The 18819-nt window shown below is 47.1% G+C and overlaps 1 protein-coding gene across 2 annotated transcripts in view; it reads left to right on the top strand.

Annotated features, from left to right (window-relative positions):
- The window catches only part of LOC115471611 (acylamino-acid-releasing enzyme-like), a 294629-nt gene that overhangs the window by 7434 nt on the left and 268376 nt on the right, over positions 1-18819 (top strand). The window contains exon 2 of one of the 2 annotated variants that reach the window (XM_030205318.1): positions 3946-4075. The exons of the other annotated variant lie outside the window; for it this stretch is intronic. Within the exon in view, the coding sequence (XP_030061178.1) occupies positions 3946-4075 (130 nt within the window). The remainder of the gene's footprint in view (positions 1-3945; positions 4076-18819) is intronic. 2 annotated transcript variants of the gene reach the window in all.

Raw genomic sequence — 18819 nt, 5'->3', positions numbered from 1 at the left:
GGAGTGGGTGGTCGTCACGACGGACGCCTGCTTGACGGGCTGGGGAGCCCACTGCCTGGGAAGGACAGCTCAGGGGCTCTGGTCGCCTGCAGAAGCGAAGCGGTCTATCAACCTCCTGGAACTCCGAGCCATTTGGCTGGCGCTTCTGGAGTTTCTCCCGGTCCTGGTGCTGAGGCCAGTGCGGGTCCTGTCGGACAATGCCACGGCAGTGGCAAGAAGGTACCAGGAGCGCCCCTCTAGCCAAGGAGGCCATGAAGCTATGCCTGTGGGCGGAAGCGAACCTGGAACAGCTGTCGGCGGCCCACATTGCGGGAGTCATGAATGTCAAGGCGGACTTTCTCAGTCGCCATACTTTGGATCCCGGAGAGTGGCAGCTCTCGGCTCGGGCGTTCTTGGACATCACGAGGCACTTGGGCCAACCGAGCCTGGATCTGATGGCATCCTCGGCCAATTGCCAAGTGCCGCGGTTCTTCAGCAGAGGACGGGACCCTCGATCTCTGGGAGTCGATGCTTCTTTACGTGTTCCCGCCCTGGCCCATGTTGGGCAGAGTGCTAGGCCGGGTGGCAAAGCATCCGGGCCGGGTGATCCTAGTGGGTCCGGATTGGCCCAGACGTCTCTGGTATGCGGACTTAATCAGGCTCTCAGTGGACGGCCCTCTGAGGCTGCCAGCGGAGCGGGGCCTCTTGCATCAGGGTCCCGTGGTGATGGAGGATCCCTCCCCCTTTGGTCTTACAGCCTGGCTCTTGAGCGGAAGCAGCTGAGGAAGAAGGGCTTCTCAGACAAGGTTATCGCCACTATGCAGAGAGCGAGGAAGCGCTCTACTTCTACTGCTTATACCAGGATTTGGCGTACCTTTGCATCGTGGTGCAAGGCAGGTGCTCTATTGCCCTCCACTGCTCCAATATCTTCAGTGTTGGCGTTCCTGCAAGAAGGTCTGGAGAAAGGCCTGTCACTCAGTTCGCTGAAAGTCCAGGTGGTGGCTCTGGCTTGCTTCAGGAGCCGTCTGAAGGGTGCTTCCCTGGCGTCACAGCTGGATGTGGTGTGCTTTCTCAAAGGAGTTAATCACCTGCACCCTCCTCTGCACTCGATAGTGCCTACTTGGAACCTCAATCTGGTGCTACGGGCCTTGCAGAAACCGCCCTTTGAGCCCTTGTCGAGGGCATCGCTGAAGGACCTGACGTTGAAAGCGGTCTTTTTGGTAGCCATCACTTCAGCAGGAGAGTTTCTGAGATCCAGGCACTCTCGTGCCGTAGAGCCGTTCCTGCGGTGCACTGAGGCAGGAGTATCGATTCGTCCAGTGCCTTCCTTTCTGCCCAAGATTGTTTCTCGCTTCCATGTGAGTCAGCAGCTCTGTCTACTCTCCTTTTGTAGGGAGGACTACCCAAAGGAGTATCCTGCTCTCAAATATCTGGATGTGAGACGGGTCATCATCAGATACTTGGAAGTGACCAATGACTTCCGGAAGTCGGATCACCTGTTCGTGCTGTTCGCAGGCCCTCGTAAGAGTCTGCAGGCATCTAAACTTACTGTGGCACGTTGGGTCAAGGAGACGATTAAAGCAGCTTATGTGGCTGCAGGGAAGCCTCCGCCTATTCAGCTGAAGGCGCACTCTACTAGAGCACAGGCGGCATCAATGGCAGAGTCCAGATCCGTCTCCTTGGAAGAGATTTGTAGAGCGGCAACTTGGGTGTCGGTTCGTACCTTCTCACGACATTACCGCCTGGATGTGGCTGCTCGGGCCGAGGCCCAGTTTGGAGCTTTAGTGTTGCGTTCAGGGATTTCTATGTCCCGCCCTGGGTGAGTACTGCTTCGGTACATCCCACCAGTCTATGGATTGATCTGCTTGATGAAATGGAAGATAAAATTATGTATCATACAATTTTCTTTCCATTAATCATAGCAGATCAATCCATAGCCTTGCCCGGACATCTGTATTGTTTTTTGTTCTGGTTATATTTCAGGTTCCAGTTTAATCTTCAGTTCCTGTTCAGGAAGACTTCGGGTTCAAGTTCTTCCAACTGGATTTTCCTTGAATTGAGACGATTTTGTGTTACAGTGAGCTGCTGCATTCCTCTCCCCCTGTTTCGGCAGTGGCTGGATTGATACCTAAATTATGCCGGTGCTCCCTCCCGCTTCGTGCGGCAGTAGGGTAGCTTTGTATCCCTCCCGCTTCGGCGGTGTTGGGGTAAGCCAGCTCCTCCCGCGGTTGCGGTAGCAGGATAAGCCAGATCCCCCCCGCATCGGCGGGTGTGGTGTCCCTCCCCCACTTCGCGGGGATGAGCTGGACGGATTCCCTTCCCCCGCTTCGGCGGTAGTGAGCTGGGCAGAGTGTCCCTTTGTGGGTGTAATTCTCTAAGTGCTGAGTCCTGCGGATGGAGCTTTGATATCAACATACTGAGGAGTTTCCGGCAGCACATGACCACATATAGGGAGGCAAAAGATTGCTCTCTATCTCCACCTGCTGGTGGATGGACAACCCACCAGTCTATGGATTGATCTGCTATGATTAATGGAAAGAAAATTATCAGGTATGATACATAATTTTACCTTACCCCTGGTACAAAATAAGTACCTGAATATATGTAAACCGCTTTGAATGTAGTTGCAAAAACCTCAGAAAAGCGGTATATCAAGTCCCATTTCCCTTTCTTTTTAACCAGAGAATGCATTGGCAATTAATAGCATTGTTATGCCAGCCCTACTTAAAGGGAGGGAGGGTGATTTTATCAATAAACTAGTAAAAAAGGCCCGTTTATGACACAAATGAAACAGGCGCTAGCAAGGTTTTTCTCGGAGTGTGTATGTTTGAGAGAGAGAGAGAGAGAGAGTGTGTGTGTGAGAGAGAGAGTGAATGAATGTGCGAGTGTGTGTGTGTGACAGAGTGAGACTGGGTGCGAGTGTGTCTTTGAGAGAGAGAGAGTGTGTATGAGAATGAGAGTGTGTGACATGGGCCCCCCTCCCTCCCTGAGAGTTCCAGGGTCATCCCCTCCCTCCGAGTTCCAGGGTCGTCCCTCCGAGTTCCAGGGTCGTCCCTCCCTCCGAGTTCCCTTGTCGTCTCCCCCTCTCTCCCTTCGAGTTCCCTTGTTGTCTCCCCCTCCCTCTGAGTTCCAGGGTCGTCCTCCCCCTCCCTCTGAGTTCCAGGGTCGTCCTCTGCCCCCTCCCTCCCTCGTGTTCCACGGTTGTCCTCCACCCTCCCTCCCTCCAAGTTCCAGGGTCGTACCCCCCACCCTCTCTCTGAGTTCCAGGGTCATCCCCTCCCTCCGAGTTCCAGGTTTCTCCCTCGCTTCCTCCCTCCAAGTTTTAGGTTTCCCCCCTCCCTCCCTCCCTCTGAGTTTCAGGTTCCTCCCTCCCTCCGAGTTTCAGATTCCCCCCTCTCTCTGAGTTTCAGGTTCCCCCCTCCCTCCGAGTTTCAGGGTCCCCCCTCCCTCCCTTCCAGTTCCAGCATCCCTCCCTCTGAATTTTAGAAGTCATCTTCACTTTCCAAGTCGGGGTTACGGCAGCTGTCAGCAGCGGTAAAAGGGGTGCAGGGTCGGCCCTTCTCTCTCAGCTCTGGTCCCGTCCTCATTTCCTGTTTACGGAAGGGCGGGACCAGAGCTGAGAGAGAGAGAGAGAGAGAAGGGCCGAGCCTGCATGCCTTTTACCGCTGCTGCCGGCCGCCGTAAACCCGACTTGGTAAGTGAAGATGACATTTAAAATTTGGAGGGAGGGACGACGACACCCTCATGCATGTGATGTCGCATTCCTTTGCCTGGCAACTCTGCAGCGTTCCCTTCCAGTGATTGGTCAGTGCTGTTTGTGACGAACCCGGAAGTACGTGACGTCAATTCAGGAGATGGATACAGCCTTACAGAGAGCACGAATGCTTCAAGGCTTCACTGCCATGGAGTCAGCTTCAGAACGTTGGAGGTGCTTTTTATTATATAGGATGTTGCTTTTCCTTTCAGATATTGAAAAGTCCTGAAGAAATAGCTGCTTTGTACCGAGAGTTTGCCCAGTTTCCCTCGCTCTCTAATGCTTCTGTCGGGCCTGATGTCACAACTCAATATGGGGGAAAGTACTGCAATGTCTATACAGGTAATTTTTTGAGCCATCTGTTCATATTGTGTCTCTGCTTAATACTTGGGCTGCATTTCTACACATGGGGATCCAGCTATCATAGAAACATAGAGAATGATGGCAGATAAGGGCAAGAAGGCTTTTCCAATCTGTCCTTTCTTGCCTCCCACTTAACATTACTTTCCCTTCCTGCCCGTCGGATATTCTGGGTGTTCCATGCTTTCTTTAATTCTGGTACTGTTGTTGTCACCACCATTGGGAGGCTGTTTCATGCATGAAACACCCTTTACATAAAGAAATATTTCCTTAGATTACTTCCAAGTCTTTTTCATTTTGCCCTCATTCTAGAGCCTCTTTTCCACTGAAAAAGGACCGATTACCTTTTATTGACAAAAACAGAAGAACAAAGTCCCTCGCACAGTAAAAGACAAGCAAACACAGTGAAGGTGGCACCAAAAAAAGGAGCTAGATGATGTGTAGATCATATAAAGATTTTGTTCAAACATCCAATGGACTTGACAGGCCACAACAGCCTGCTTCAGGAGTCTGTTCAATATGGATATGTTCAACTCTCTAGCTTTCATATAGCACCAGATTTCAATGTACCTTTAAACGAGTAGTATCATCGCTCAAGCTATCGTAGCTACTGATCCGCTGGTGCTATATGAGAGCTAGCTGTTTACATTTTTCCTCCATATTTCAGTTATCTATCTTAAATCATCAAGTATTTAATTACATCTATTCCGAGATCACGTGACACCATGCTAGAGAGCAGACGCTGGTAAAGTGCTCTCTGGCACCCGCTTTCTTCCCCCTCCCCCTCCCCCCCCCCCCCCGAGAATTGAAGGTGTTGGAGCCCAGTAACGAGCAGTTAAGAGTGCAGGAACAGAAACGCTACTTCTGCAGACTAATCGTGCGCCTAGGAAGGGGGGGGGGATGGCAGCGAAAACAGCCCATAAAGAGATACTGAGGCAGAAATCGATGGAGGTCAAGATGGTGTCCTCACCAGACACAGCCGGACCGTCCTTCTCCTCCGCGTGGGTGGCGGAAATAACAGTGGAGATGTCGGCAGTGCTAGAAGATCTTCTTGAGAGGCGGCTAACTCCGATCGATTCGAAGATTGAAAAGCTGCACTCTCACTCCCGAATGGAGGACTTAACCTGTGAGTGTGTAGCCTTCCAGCACAGAACAAGCGAAGTGGTATTGGAGGTGGAGGAAAGGCACAAGAATCTGAAAGAACAAATTGAAAACTTGGAACAAAAAGTGGAAGACCTGGAGAATCACTCCAGGAGGAACAATCTTAGATTGGTGGGGCTTTCGGAATCTTTTGGCACCTGAGATATGGCAGCAACCCTGGAGCAATGGCTCACAGAAAAAGTGGCTTTCCCGATGGGTGTGGGACCACTGAGAGTGAAGCGGGCACACTGCATAGCACCTCGGAGTGCTAACGAAGCCAGGCCAAGAGTGGTCAATTTGAGGGTGCTGAACTTCACCCACAAGCAAGCGATTCTGCAGGCTTCAAGGAAGGACAATGCCCTACTTTTTGAACAAAAGAGGATTTTATGTTTTCAGGATTATTCGGCGGGAGTGGCGGGAAGGAGGCGCCAGAAGAAGGATACATCAGATTTGCTTTGATGTATCCAACACTGTTAAAGATAACACACAATGGGACAACGCGATCTTTCGAATCGGTGGAGGAAGCGGGAGGATTCGTGACCCAGTTAGAAGCAGAGGTGGTAGCAGGAGCCAACAGAGATACACTGCCATGACCTGGAGGAGAAGACAAGACTAGAGCTTTGCGTCTGGAAAGAGACTGCTCTATCCAAACAGGTTCCAGATGCCTAGGCAGCATTATGCCTAGATTTAGAAGGTTTAAAAATGGACCCATGTCTAGATGGATAATAATGTTAAGTTGCATGTTTTATTGATAGGATAAAAAGTAAGAGATGTTTAAGAAGGATTCTGTTATAGAGTCAGGGTAAGGAGGAGGGTGAGAAGTGTGGAAACTTTACATTATTGTCGGGGGGGGGGGGGGGTTAGGGAATGAGATACTGACTGTCACCATAATATGGCCTTGATGTGGTGTGAATGGGAAAGAAGTGAAAAGATAAGTGACAACTGTAGTAAGATAAAAGGGGGGGGGGGGGAGAAAATGGGAGGTGTTAGACATGATCCCTATTTGGGAATGTTGGTGATGGGGGTAAAGGGAACGGGGGGAGTAGGGGAAGGGTAGGAGACAGGGGAATCAAACACAACATCAGGTTTAAAGGTGAATTTGGAGTGGGGCTGGGAGAGAACTCAGGAGGGAAAGAAATCAAGATAAACCAGAGAAGGAGTAACAAACTTTGGGAAACTCTAGGAGGCAAAGGCTGGGATGCCACCTGGAGGAAGACACCTAAACGAGTAATATTGATGGGTACGCTCAAGAAAGACAAGGTCCACGGTTAAACTAGTCACCTGGCATGTGGGAGGGATCATTTCCCCTATAAAAAGGACAAAAATCTTGCAACAGTTACAGAGATACAAAATAGATATAGCACTATTACAAGAACCTTAGCCGAGAGGATCATGAAAAATTGAAAAGGTGGTGGGTGGAAGAATGTATAGCCACGGAGGCGAAAGGGGGGTGGCAGTGCTCATACGTAAAGGGGTAGCCGCGGTGGTCAGGCCAATCATAATAGATCCTGGAGGAAGATGGGTTGTGTTGGAGGTGGAAGCATCGGGCCAAAAAATATTAATTTGCAATGTGTATGCGCCCAATCATTATGATAAAAAGTTTTACAATAGTGTGATAAGCCAGCTGTTAAATTACCCAAGGGCACAGATAATAGTGGGTGCGGACTTCAACACTGTATGGGATCCGCAAATGGACAGCTCGCAAAGTCAGCGCAGAGATGCGGTGGCGTCCCACAGGGGTTTGAAGCGCTTGGGACATGTATTGGACCTAGTAGACATCTGGAGGGTGCTCCACCCCGAAAAGCAAGACTATAGACACCACTGACGAGCCCACTCATCGCAGGCTAGAATAGACTATTTACTTGCCACAAAAGATTTGTTTGGGAAGGTGTCATCAGCGAATATAGGTCCGTACACAATCTCAGACCATGCGTGGGTAAGTTTAGAATGGGATTTGGGCCAGAGGAAAACCACGCATGGCTCCTGGCAGTTCCCATTAGGCCTAGCAAGAGATGAAGCTTTTAAAACAGGCTTAGGGAGCGTTGGAAAGACTATGAGACTTTGAATGAAGAACATATAGAAGACCCACTATTATTCTGGGAGGCAGCAAAGGCGGTACTTCGCGGGGAAATAATTAGCTATTCACATTATGTTAGGAAAGCTCGAAATTCATGCCAATTAGGTGATTTCGTTGCCGGTCTTGGGGGACCGGATGGGGGATGCTTCTCAGTGCCGTTTGGCGAAATTGGATGTGCGCAGAGTGTTGAAGGTTTACTTGCGCAGGTCGGAGGAATTCAGGTCTTCAGACAGGTTATTTGTCCTTCATGGGGGGCCCAAGAAGGGAGCGGCTGCTTCTAAGGCATCTATAGCTCGGTGGTTGAAGGATGCCATCTCTTCGGCTTACATATTGCATGGCCGTAGGGTGCCGGTGGGGCTCAAGGCACATTCCACTAGGGGGATGGCGGCTTCTTGGGCAGAGAGTAGTTTTATTCCACCGGTGGACATTTGTAGAGCGGCGGTGTGGTCCTCCCTGCATTCTTTTGTCAAACATTACAGAGTGGATGTACAGGCAAGAGAGGATGCCAGTTTTGGAGCTGCAGTCCTGTCCTCTGGGCTTTGCAGGTCCCACCCTTAGATGTGTTTACTGCTTTGGTACGTCCCAAGCGTCTTGAACGGTCTGGAGGATTGCTGAGGAAGGTGAAATTATGCCTTACCTGCTAATTTTCTTTCCTCTAGATCCTCCAGACCGTTCAAGAGCCCACCCAGTGTATCGGACAGTTCAGTATGATATTTTCTTTAGACTTCAGTTGCTGATATTTCTAGTAGCTCCTGTGATTTGGATCCTGGAGTTTTACTAAGGGCAGTTTGTGGTGCCGTTTGTGCCCATCTGCAGTTGAATTCCCCCTTCTTAAGGGGAAGAGATCTGAGTGTGGATTCAGTGGTTTTGTTTAGGTGGAGGTGTTTTGTTCCTCTGCTTTGTTACTGTTTTACTGGTTAGTAGAAGGTCTGCACAGGCTACTTGTATAAGAAGTTTTAGTGTTCTCAGTCTCCCTCTGCTGGTAGGAGTGCATAACCCAAGCGTCTTGAACGGTCTGGAGGATCTAGAGGAAAGAAAATTAGCAGGTAAGGCCTAATTTCACCTTCCCCCACATGCACGCCAGCATTCAGCCGATGGCCCAGTTAAGATACGCTGGAGCCTATCTGGTGTATAATACCACTAATAGAATATTTTGAAGCCGTTCTCTATCATGGATTGTGCCAGGGACGGCTTAAATAAATATCTATATCCTCTCATCCATGTCTCTCTAGTGAACGAGCAGTTTAACACTTTCTCCCATCTATTAGTGTAGAAAGATTGAGTATCTGTTCACTGCCAGCAGAGCCAAGTACAATCGAGATATACTACCCCCTCCCTCCCCCCTTCTTCAGTGCTACTTCTATCGCTATCTCAGCCATATCCAATTCCTCCCAGCTTGGGTGAGATATAGTGTCGCACACAGCAATAGAACAGCTGATCTCTGGTAGGCAACCCATATTCCTCCTGTAGCTTTCAAAGCTAATCACCCTACCACCTTCCCTCGCGCCCACTCCCAATAAACCTTCTTGGTTGCACCCAACAAGAATCCCGGGGGCTCTGCATATGGCAGTCTGCAAGAAGTCTTTTCGTTCCAGAAACCATCCCCTCCTTATTTGGATACCATGTGACTAACAAATGGCTCATACCTAACGGGACCTTGTGTGTTTCCGCCAGTAATTCCTTCCCTGGAAGCCACAATACATCTCCAGTGACCGCGTTCCCCAACCAGGCTCTTTCCCAGTGCAGCCAATTTTTGCTAGCATATGGATTCCATCAGCCAATACCCTCAACTGAGCCGCTTGGTAGTACAGAAAGAAATTTGGGACATCCATACCTTACTATGGGGTTGAAATATTACTGTTCGCCGCATAGGCGGCGGACATTTCCTCCCGATATAGGCAAACATCTTATGGTAAGCTGTGCAAAGAAGCTATGGGGAATTGGTACTGGAAGCGCCATAAAGAGATATAGCAATTTAGGGAGTAGCATCATTTTAATTGCGTGTATGCGCCTCATCCATGAAATGTTCTACCCTCCATCGATCCAATTCAGCCATTAATTCCGATATCTTTGGTGGAAAATTCGCCCTATATGTTTAAAATCGTTTTTTTATTGACGGTAACAGACTTACAATAATTCACCAAACAGAAAACACATTCTCAACTTGTCATCATCTGGGCAAATGCCACCGTACCAATTGTACATTTTCTCTCTCCACCTCCCAACCCCCTGGTCACAAACGAGTTCTATAATCTCATCATTTATGCTTCTGTGTTGTATGCATATGGCAGCAGTTTGGGAATGGAATAAAGGTATGCATATTGGTCCAGCTGGTCATCCTCTACTGCTCACCCCGTCTTCCTACTGCATGAGGCTTTATACCTTTCAATATCGTGGACTGCAAAGGGCCCTGGTTCTTGTAGCCCTTCACCTTAAGTGCCAAAAACAGTATTATATCAAGCTAACAATCACTATGTTCCTCGCTCAGCATTACCGATTATCATGTGCGCTTGTGACACTTATTCCCATCCCTCCTATGGCTACAAATAACAAGAGACCGTGCATCAATATTCCATCAACTAGATGCTTATATGAGTGGCAGTGGCCCCCTACATTTGCTCAGTGTCCCAGCATGCAATGTTTGGGGAATGGGCCAGCGGTGTGGACTATAATTCATACCACGGCTCTGTCAGGGGTCCCATTGTCTGCCCCTGCTCATTCCTCCTCTGCATATTCCCTTAGCAGGCTAATTAGAAGTCAGCAAAAGGCTTCTCCATTTTGCTGGGAGGGTTACCCACAGGGGCTCCCACTGTGCCCGGAACTTCTGGCCCGATGTACTGTCCAGATCAGAGACTCCCCATTTGTCCACTCGCATTTGCTTTATCAACTGCGATCGCCACACCTGCATAGGGGGCTCTTCATGGAGTCTCCAGAATTGTAAAATAGTATTGATTCCAAAGTATACAGCTAGCCTTATAAATGCTTGAAATCCCTCTGGGGGAGCCGCCGTATACTTGAAATTATGAAATAATAGCTGGGGGTCCCAAATTAGAGTACAGTTCCATAATCAATCTCCTGCCCCCACTACTCTCCGCCAGAAGTGTGCTATGTATTTGCAACTCCAGAACATATGCCCCAGCGTGGCCGATCTATGTTTACATTTCGGGCAAGCCCCGCTTGTGGCGAACCCCGCCCTGCGTGCTCTATGTGGGGATATATGTGTTCTTAGTATCCACCTATATAGTCTCTCTCTCTGTGGTGTGGATAGCCTTTGCCTGTATATGGATTTCACAAACTGCCTGCTAAAATTCGCCCTATATAGCTCCTCCAGTTTCTGCGTGACCTGTACCCCCAAATATTTAATAGAGTTCGTGGCCCATGTAAAGGGGAAAGCTAGCCGGAGCTGAGCCACCTCCTTAGGGGGGACCGTTAGGTTCATTATCTCAGACTTAGCAATGTTAACTTTAAAGCCCGATACTGTCCCATAACTTTCTATTAACTCTATCACTTACTCTATCACTTTCCTTACTGATGTCTCTGGTTGAGTCATAGTCAAGAGAACATCATCTGCGAATAACATAAGCTTATGCTCCCTCTTCCCTCTCAACACTCCCTTTATTCCAGGGTTTGCCCTTATTGCACAAGCCAGAGGCTCAATAGATAGAGCAAATGAAGCTACTACAGGATAAATTTAAAACCAGAGAAAATATTTCTTCACTCAACGTGTAATTAAATTCTGGAGTTCATTGCCAGAGAATTTGGTAAAAGTAATTAGCTTAGCAGAATATAAAAAAGGTTTGGATGATTTCCTAAAAGAAAATCCACTGCTTATTTGTAGGATAATCACAAGTGCAATATACACAAAATATATGAATGCAAATGCAATCTACATAGAGGCTCAGTAAATGCTGTAAAGTGAAGTAGAGTCTCATATATTTGACACAAAAATTTTTTTTCAATCAATAGGTGAATAACTAGCTCGTGTTCGTTATTTAATCATTGACTCAACCTTCACCGACCTCTTCTTATCACTCATTAATGACTGTTAATCAATACAGCACTCTCAATATCATCAAAATATACACAGCACTTAGCTTAGGCAGGTTGGTGCACTCATACACCCCGACAGGTCCCCGTTTCGTGTTAACTTTATCAAGGGGGAGTCACCAATTCCGATAACTGCCTCAAATGTGTGTGCATATATTCCCTTCTGTTGACAACCTGTATGTGGATTGATGACTGACTGTGTAATGATAGCATACCTACAATACACACAGTTCCAAAAACTCTTGTGCCCCCCTACCTCCCTCCAAGTCTCACTCAATGGGACATTATTCGTAAATATAGATAGCATCTCCCCCATATTGTGAGCCCTAGTATATACAAACTGAGGGGTGTTAACAAATTGAGGGTATAAACTAAAAATGGGCCAATGTTTACTAATAATTTGATTAAGGAGCTCATTTTCAAAAGAGAAAAATGTCCAAAAAGTGGCCAAAATCTGCATTTGGACATTTTTCTCACAAAAACGTCCAAATTGGTATTTTCAAAACCAATTTTTAGACATTTTTCTATGAAGTCCACCATCACGTTCAAATCATGAGGGGGTATGTCAGGGGCGTGTTAAGGGCGGCATCTGTACGTACTAACACTTGGACGTTTTTCAGCCATAATTTATTTATTTATTTCAATCATTTTTATTGATGGTTAATGAAAAAGATGTTAATTACACTACATGGTACCTTAAATACAACACAACGTACAGATATCAATTGCAACATAGTCAAAACCATCGTAACATTAGTTTCAGCGCTGCGTAACCCTAGTAGCGCTTTAGAAATGGTTGTTGTTGTTGTTATTAGTTTCCCCCTTTTTGTCCCCCCCCCCTCTACCCCCTGCCCCTACCCATCCTCACCTTCAAGGTGGATCTTGGCCTGGTTCTCCCAGCCATAAATAGGCTCCACCTTCCCATTACATAGAAACTCAAACATTAACATACAATAATGCAAAAGATCCACAATAATGCAAAAGATCCACTGGGAGTCTTTACTCTGATGACCCCCCAGTGGGCATTCAGCTCCTCTGTCAAGACCATCAGGCTGTGCCAATACACAATTGCGATATGTTTAACTTCATTCTGCGTCCAAGATCTTGCTTTCAAAATCGCAAACGGCATCGTACACTTCCATGGCTGGGTCGAATTCGGCCCAGTATGCCGACCAGGTGCAAACAATTTATTCAAAGGAGTATAGCTCCACCTGCATAGTGTGTGGTGTCTTAGACCAATCCTACAATCACTACATAAGAATAACTCTGGTATCTAACCTGCCCCTGTAAACTTACCATACCCAAACCCACCCCGTTCCAAACTTCCCCTCTTCCCCCCCCCCCCCCCCCCCCCCGGGTTTCCATGATATACCGCTCAAGAGTTTAAAACTCTACTGCACGCTACTGGGGTTAGTGAGTCCCAAAAGGGGACCACCTCCTACAGTAAGCGTCCCCTCTGGCCGAAGCAAGATCACCCACCCCTCTACGTTCCAATGCACACAAGGAGATCATCCTGGCCCTCCACTGCTGGTAAGTAGGAGGCTCCACCACTATCCATTGATGAAGTATTACTTTCTTACCCATTAGTACTGCTCGCTTCAAAAAAGGTTTAAGCCCCACTACTCCTGGTGCAGAAAGCTTGAACTGGTCGAATAAAAGGGATGCATGGGACCTCCAGTGCACTCCCCAGAGGTCTGACACGTGCCTACACACTCGTCTCCAAAACTCCAGGACACTCGGGCAGCTCCAAAACATGTGCCCAAGGTCCGCTTGAGGACAAGCACACTTGGCACATATATTGTCCTCTCGCATGGCTGCTCTCATTGCCCTATGCGGGGAAATGTACATTCTCATTACAAACTTGTATAGTGTTTTCCTCAGCGTCACATTTTCAGTTACCTTTGGGATGTTCAAAATATAGGTCTTTAACTGTTCTCCCCGAAGGCCAAGGGATAGCTCTCTCTTCCACTGGGCCGCAATCTTTTCATAATCCACCTCCCCCAGCTGCTCCCGCAGACACAAATGAAAATACTTTAGGGGAACTGCCAGTTGTGCATCCAAGGCAAACAAGGACATCTTCTCCCACACCCCAGCCGTCAGAGAAGCAGCCGGAACTGATCTGACATAATGTTGCAATTGGTGCCATGCTAAAAAATCCCCCCCAACATTACCAAATTCCAACTGCCAACCCGCCAGTGTCTTCATCACTCCATCTTCCGTATATAACTGATGTAAATAACGAGCCTCCCGTTCTCCCCAGGCCACTAATTGAGCCGAGGTCGAACCAGGCGAAAACTCTGGGTTACCCTGTAACGGCAGCAAGGGGGAATGTCTCAATGACAGCCTAAAGAAGCGACACACCCATTTCCACGCCCGCCATAATGGTAAAAACAAGACTGCATATGCCCTAGGTACACGATACTTGCGAGGGGGCGCGTGTAACCAAGCGTTGAAATGTAACGGCTTCAGCAACGACAGCTCCTCCTCCAAATAACTCGTGCCTCTGAACCAGTCTGAAATGTGTCTCATATTACCTGCTGTGGATAACAACTTAACATTTAATAGTCCCCAGCCCCCTTGACTCTTTGGTAGATAGAGCTGAGATGCCGCCATCCTCGACCGCTTCCCCTGCCATATGCAACGTGTCAGCAACCTGGTCACCAACCTCTCATCTTTTCGGTAGAGCAATATGGGTAACATATGTAATATATAGGTCCACTTAGGGACTAACACCATGTTGAACAGTGCTACTCTACCCAATGCAGACAAAGGCAGAGACTGCCACACCCTCAAAGAGGCTCTCGTGCTGACCCGTAATGGTTCAACGTTCAGCTCATAAAGCTGAGACAAATCCGCTGAGATCCACACTCCCAAATACTTAAGCAGGCCCGTTGTCCAAGACAACAGGAACTCCCCCTCCCACTTCTCCCTTATGTGCTCTTGAATCGGAAATGCCACTGATTTCTGTGGATTGAGGTAAATCCCGAAAAATAACTAAACTCTTCTATTTCACCAAGCAAGGCAGAGACCGACTGTTGCGACTTCGTCAGTGTCAGTAAGATATCATCGGCAAAGGCTAGGGTCTTCATTGAAAACGATGAGAAGTCCACGCCAGAAATGTCCACATCCCCGTGAATAGAACGCAATAATGGTTCAAGATAAAGAAGAAACAGTAAAGGGGACAACGGACATCCCTGTCGCGCACCACAAGACACCGGAAAGGAGGCTGTACGCATCCCGTTGACCACTAGAGACGCACTGGGCTTTTCATATAACACCTCTGCTGCTCGCCTAAACCAACCCGTGATTCCGATAAAATCCAAAACCGAGAACAAGTAGTCCCAGCGCACCTTATCGAATGCTTTTTCCGCGTCCAGACTGACCAATAACAGAGGTTCATTGGTGACATGGCTCTGGGCGATGGCAGGACAGACCTTTCTCACATTCAAAGAGGAGTGTCGACCCCTAACGAATTCCACTTGACCCTCACTCACCAACGATGGTATATGGGATGCTAATCTGTCCGCCAGTGCCCTGGCCAAGATCTTCAGGTCTACGTTGATCAAACAGATTGGTTGGTAAGAGCCCGGCTGCTCTGCTGGCTTACCAGGTTTGGGTATCAAGGAATTAAGGGCGTCATTCGAATACCTGGGGAAGGAACCCTGAGCGAGTGATGTTTCAAAAAAATCCATCAACGGAGTCACAATCTGCGGGAACATACATTGGTAGGATTCTGACGCATAACCATTCGGCCCTGGTGCCGTACCCCTCTTAAGTGTCTTAACTACCCGCTGAATCTCTTTCCCACTTAACGGGGCGTTAAGGCAAGCAACAGCGGAGGTCGAGAGACGAGGGATGCCCGAGCTCTCCAAGTAGTCTAACACCGATGGTCCTTCCTGAGCTTCCTGCGACGCATACAAAGCCGCTTAATAGTCATGAAACAACTGCACTATAATTTATTTATTTATTTGTTACATTTGTATCCCACATTTTCCCACCTATTTGCAGGCTCAATGTGGCATACAAAGTACCGTAGAGGCGTTCGCCAATTCCGGTATATTCTGGTATGAACAAATACAGTAATGTTGTGGTACAATAAGGTTCGTGTGTACAGACACATTAGGGAATCGTAGAGAAGAAGAGAATCGTATAGAGGAAGAGTTATTATATGTCCATTACGAGCTTTGGTTTCGTTGTGTTGCAGGGTACAGGCATTTAAGTTGGGTTGGTAGGGTATGCCTTTTTGTGTTCAAACATTTTTATTGCATCAAAAAATAGACATCAGCAAACTTGACTTTACAGAGCACTACTATCAAATCTCAATATAACTGTACAACTGTTTACTATCTAACAGGCAGTAAGGAAAAAATTATGCTCTGGGAGAACGTTCTAAACCATGGTAAATGTCCTAGTATCATACCCGTATGCAACAATTTACTTTTTCCTCCCTACCCATCCCACAGTGCCCTCCCCTCCCTTGGGTGCCAACAGTGTTAAAATTTTTTTTTTTTTACCGGTAGAGAAGTCTCTTTCGCGCCACTGGGTGAAGTGTGGTAAAAAATCTGTGCCATACAGAACTGATGTTTGTTGGTGGCAGAAAGGGTCCTGCGCAAGTTACAATGTTCTAGTTTTATTAAGTCTATCATGTGTGTTCTCCACACACTCAAAGAAGGACCATGCCCCTCTCTCCAACAGAGTAGTATTACTTTTTTCCCCATCATCATAGAATTATGTAAAAAGTGAGTCAACCCTGATGGGGGCTGGCTCCCCAGCTGGTATTCATCAAAAAGCATCATAGATGAAATGGGAATGTTCCGCTTCCAGAGTTTAGCTGCTGTGTCCACAACCTGACTCCAAAAAGCTTGGATAACTGGACAATGCCAAAACATGTGTGCCAGTGTGGCTAGTTCGTGTGAGCATTTCGGACATGCCCCATCTGAACCCAGCATTGCTCTGAGGGCTCTCCTTGGTGATATATATAGTCTAAGCGCAAACTTGTAGTGCAGCTCCCAGTGCCTCGGGAAGACTGCTGGTTTTTGAATTTTGCGCATGTATGCTCGAAATTGCTCTTCTGTCAAATTATTTTGTAAGTCCTCTGCCCAAGCACTGGTCAGTTGTTTAAAGTTCAGTTCCTCTGTCGTATCCTTAAGATATCTGTGGTGAAAACACAAGGGTATAGTATTAGTCGCACCTAGTGTGAGTGCCTCATTTAAAACATCCTGCACATCTTCCGTCAAGGAAGTCCAATCCAAAGATGCAATGTAATGACGTGTTTGTAGATACGCAAACCAGTCTGCATCTGACAGACCAAACGACTGCTTGATATCTAAGAAGGGTTTTATAACCCCTTCTTCTGTGACGAGTTGACTCAGGTATTTTATCCCTTTTGCCTCCCATCTCCTAAATACTTGAGAGTTTTTACTAGCTGGGAAATCGGGGTTTCTGTGTAGTGGTAAGTATGGGGTGCTCGCCGCCGAGAAACTGTGTCTCCGACAAAGCCATCTCCAGTTTGCTCTAGCAGACAGCAATAGTGGGTTACGAACCAACTCTTTCACTTGCTTGCCAGGTATTGTATGGAGAAGCCAACTAAGGTGAATGTCTGGCACTAAGGCAGCCTCTGTTATTCTATCCGAAAAGTGGTTAGTCTCCATTAGCCAGTCTCTCGTGTGCCTCATGGAACAAGCTACTGGGTATGCCTTTTTGAACAGGTTAGTTTTTAATGATTTCTGGAAGTTTAGGTGATCATAAGTTATTTTCACGGCTTTTGGTAATGTGTTCCATAGTTGTGTGCTTATGTAGGAAAAGCTGGATGCATAGGTTGATTTGTATTTGAGTCCTTTTCAGCTTGGGTAGTGGAGATTTAGGTATACTCGTGTTGATCCTGTTGTGTTTCTGGTTGGTAGGTCTATGAGGTCTGTCATGTATCCCGGGGCTTCGCCGTACATAATTTTATGAACCAGGGTGCAGATTTTGAAAGCAATACGTTCTTTGGTTGGGAGCCAGTGTAGTTTTTTTCGGAGGGGTTTGGCACTTTCGAATCACGTTTTTCCAAATATAAGCCTGGCCGCCGTGTTTTGAGCGTTCTGAAGTTTCTTTATAATTTGTTCTTTGCATCCCGCATAAATTCCATTGCAGTAGTCTACATGGCTTAGTACTATTGATTGTATCAAGTTGCGAAATGTTTCCCTTGGGAAGAATGGTTTCAGCGTTTGAGTGTCCACATTGAGTGGAACATTTTCTTTGTTGTAGATTTCACTTGGCTCTCTAGTGTGAGGATACGGTCGATTGTAACGCCGAGAATTTTCAGGCTGTCTGAGATAGGGAGGGTATAATCTGGGGTGTTTATGTTTGTGGGTTTGTTCGTATTGTATTGGGATGAGAGGATAAGACTGTGTGTTTTTTCTGTGTTGCGTTTTACTTGAAATGCGTTTGCCCGTGAGTCCATGATATTCAAGCTGAGCTTGATTTCGTTGGTGATTTCTGTCAGATCACGTTTGTAAGGAATGTATATTGTGACATCATCTGCATAGATGAAAGAGTTAAGGCCTTGGTTGGATAAGGGTTTGGCTAGTGGGGGTCATCATTAGGTTGAAAAGGATCGGTGATAGTGGTGATCCTTGAGGTACTCCGCATTCTGCTTTCCATGGTGGTGATATGTTTGAGCTTGATTTCACTTGATATGTTCTAGTGGTTAGGAAACCCTTGATCCAACTAAGTATGTGTCTGCCAATCCCGAAGTAATCTAGGAGTCTTATTAGTATTTTATGGTTTACCATGTCGAACGCACAAGTCGAATTGGAGAAGTATTTATTTATTTTACAGTGCTTGTATCCCACAATTTCCCACCTAAGTATGCTTTTGCCTGTTACTATTTTCTGCTTGAATTTGGCTAGGAGGGTAATTAGTACTGTTTCAGTGCTATGGAGGGGGCGAAATCCTGATTGTGATTCATGTAATATTGTGAATTTGTTTATATAATCAGTAAGTTGTTTGGTTACCATGCTTTCCATCAGTTTGCCAACAGTGGGATTGATGCTGCTGGGCGGTAGTTAGTGATTTCGTTTGATTTATTTTTCTTGGGATCTTTCGGTATTGGGGTGAGTAGGATGTTGCCATTTTTCTTAGGGAAGAGACCTTGTTGAAGCATGTAGTTTAAGTGGGATGTAAGGTCTGCTATGAAACGGTGGGGGGCGGATTTTATTAGGTAGCTGGGGCAGGTATCCAATTTACAGTGAGAGTTGGAGAACCTATTAATCGCCTGGGTGGCTGTTTCCGCGGTGAGGAGAGTGAAGTTTGACCAGGTTCGGTCCACTGAGTATTCACCAGGGGTTGGGTCCAAGCCAGTGATGAGATTTTCGATATCGGTGTTGTCCTGAGGTAGCGTGTTACGTAGGTTTGCAATTTTTTCATTGAAGTATTTAGCAAGGTTGTCGGCAAAAATGTGTCCAGGATTAAAACTAAG

The sequence above is a fragment of the Microcaecilia unicolor genome, chromosome 6, assembly GCF_901765095.1.
Source record: "Microcaecilia unicolor chromosome 6, aMicUni1.1, whole genome shotgun sequence".
In the NCBI taxonomy this organism is placed as follows: Eukaryota; Metazoa; Chordata; class Amphibia; order Gymnophiona; family Siphonopidae; genus Microcaecilia; species Microcaecilia unicolor.
The sequence above is the reverse complement of the archived record's forward strand: the minus strand, read 5'-3'. Positions and strand labels throughout refer to the sequence as shown.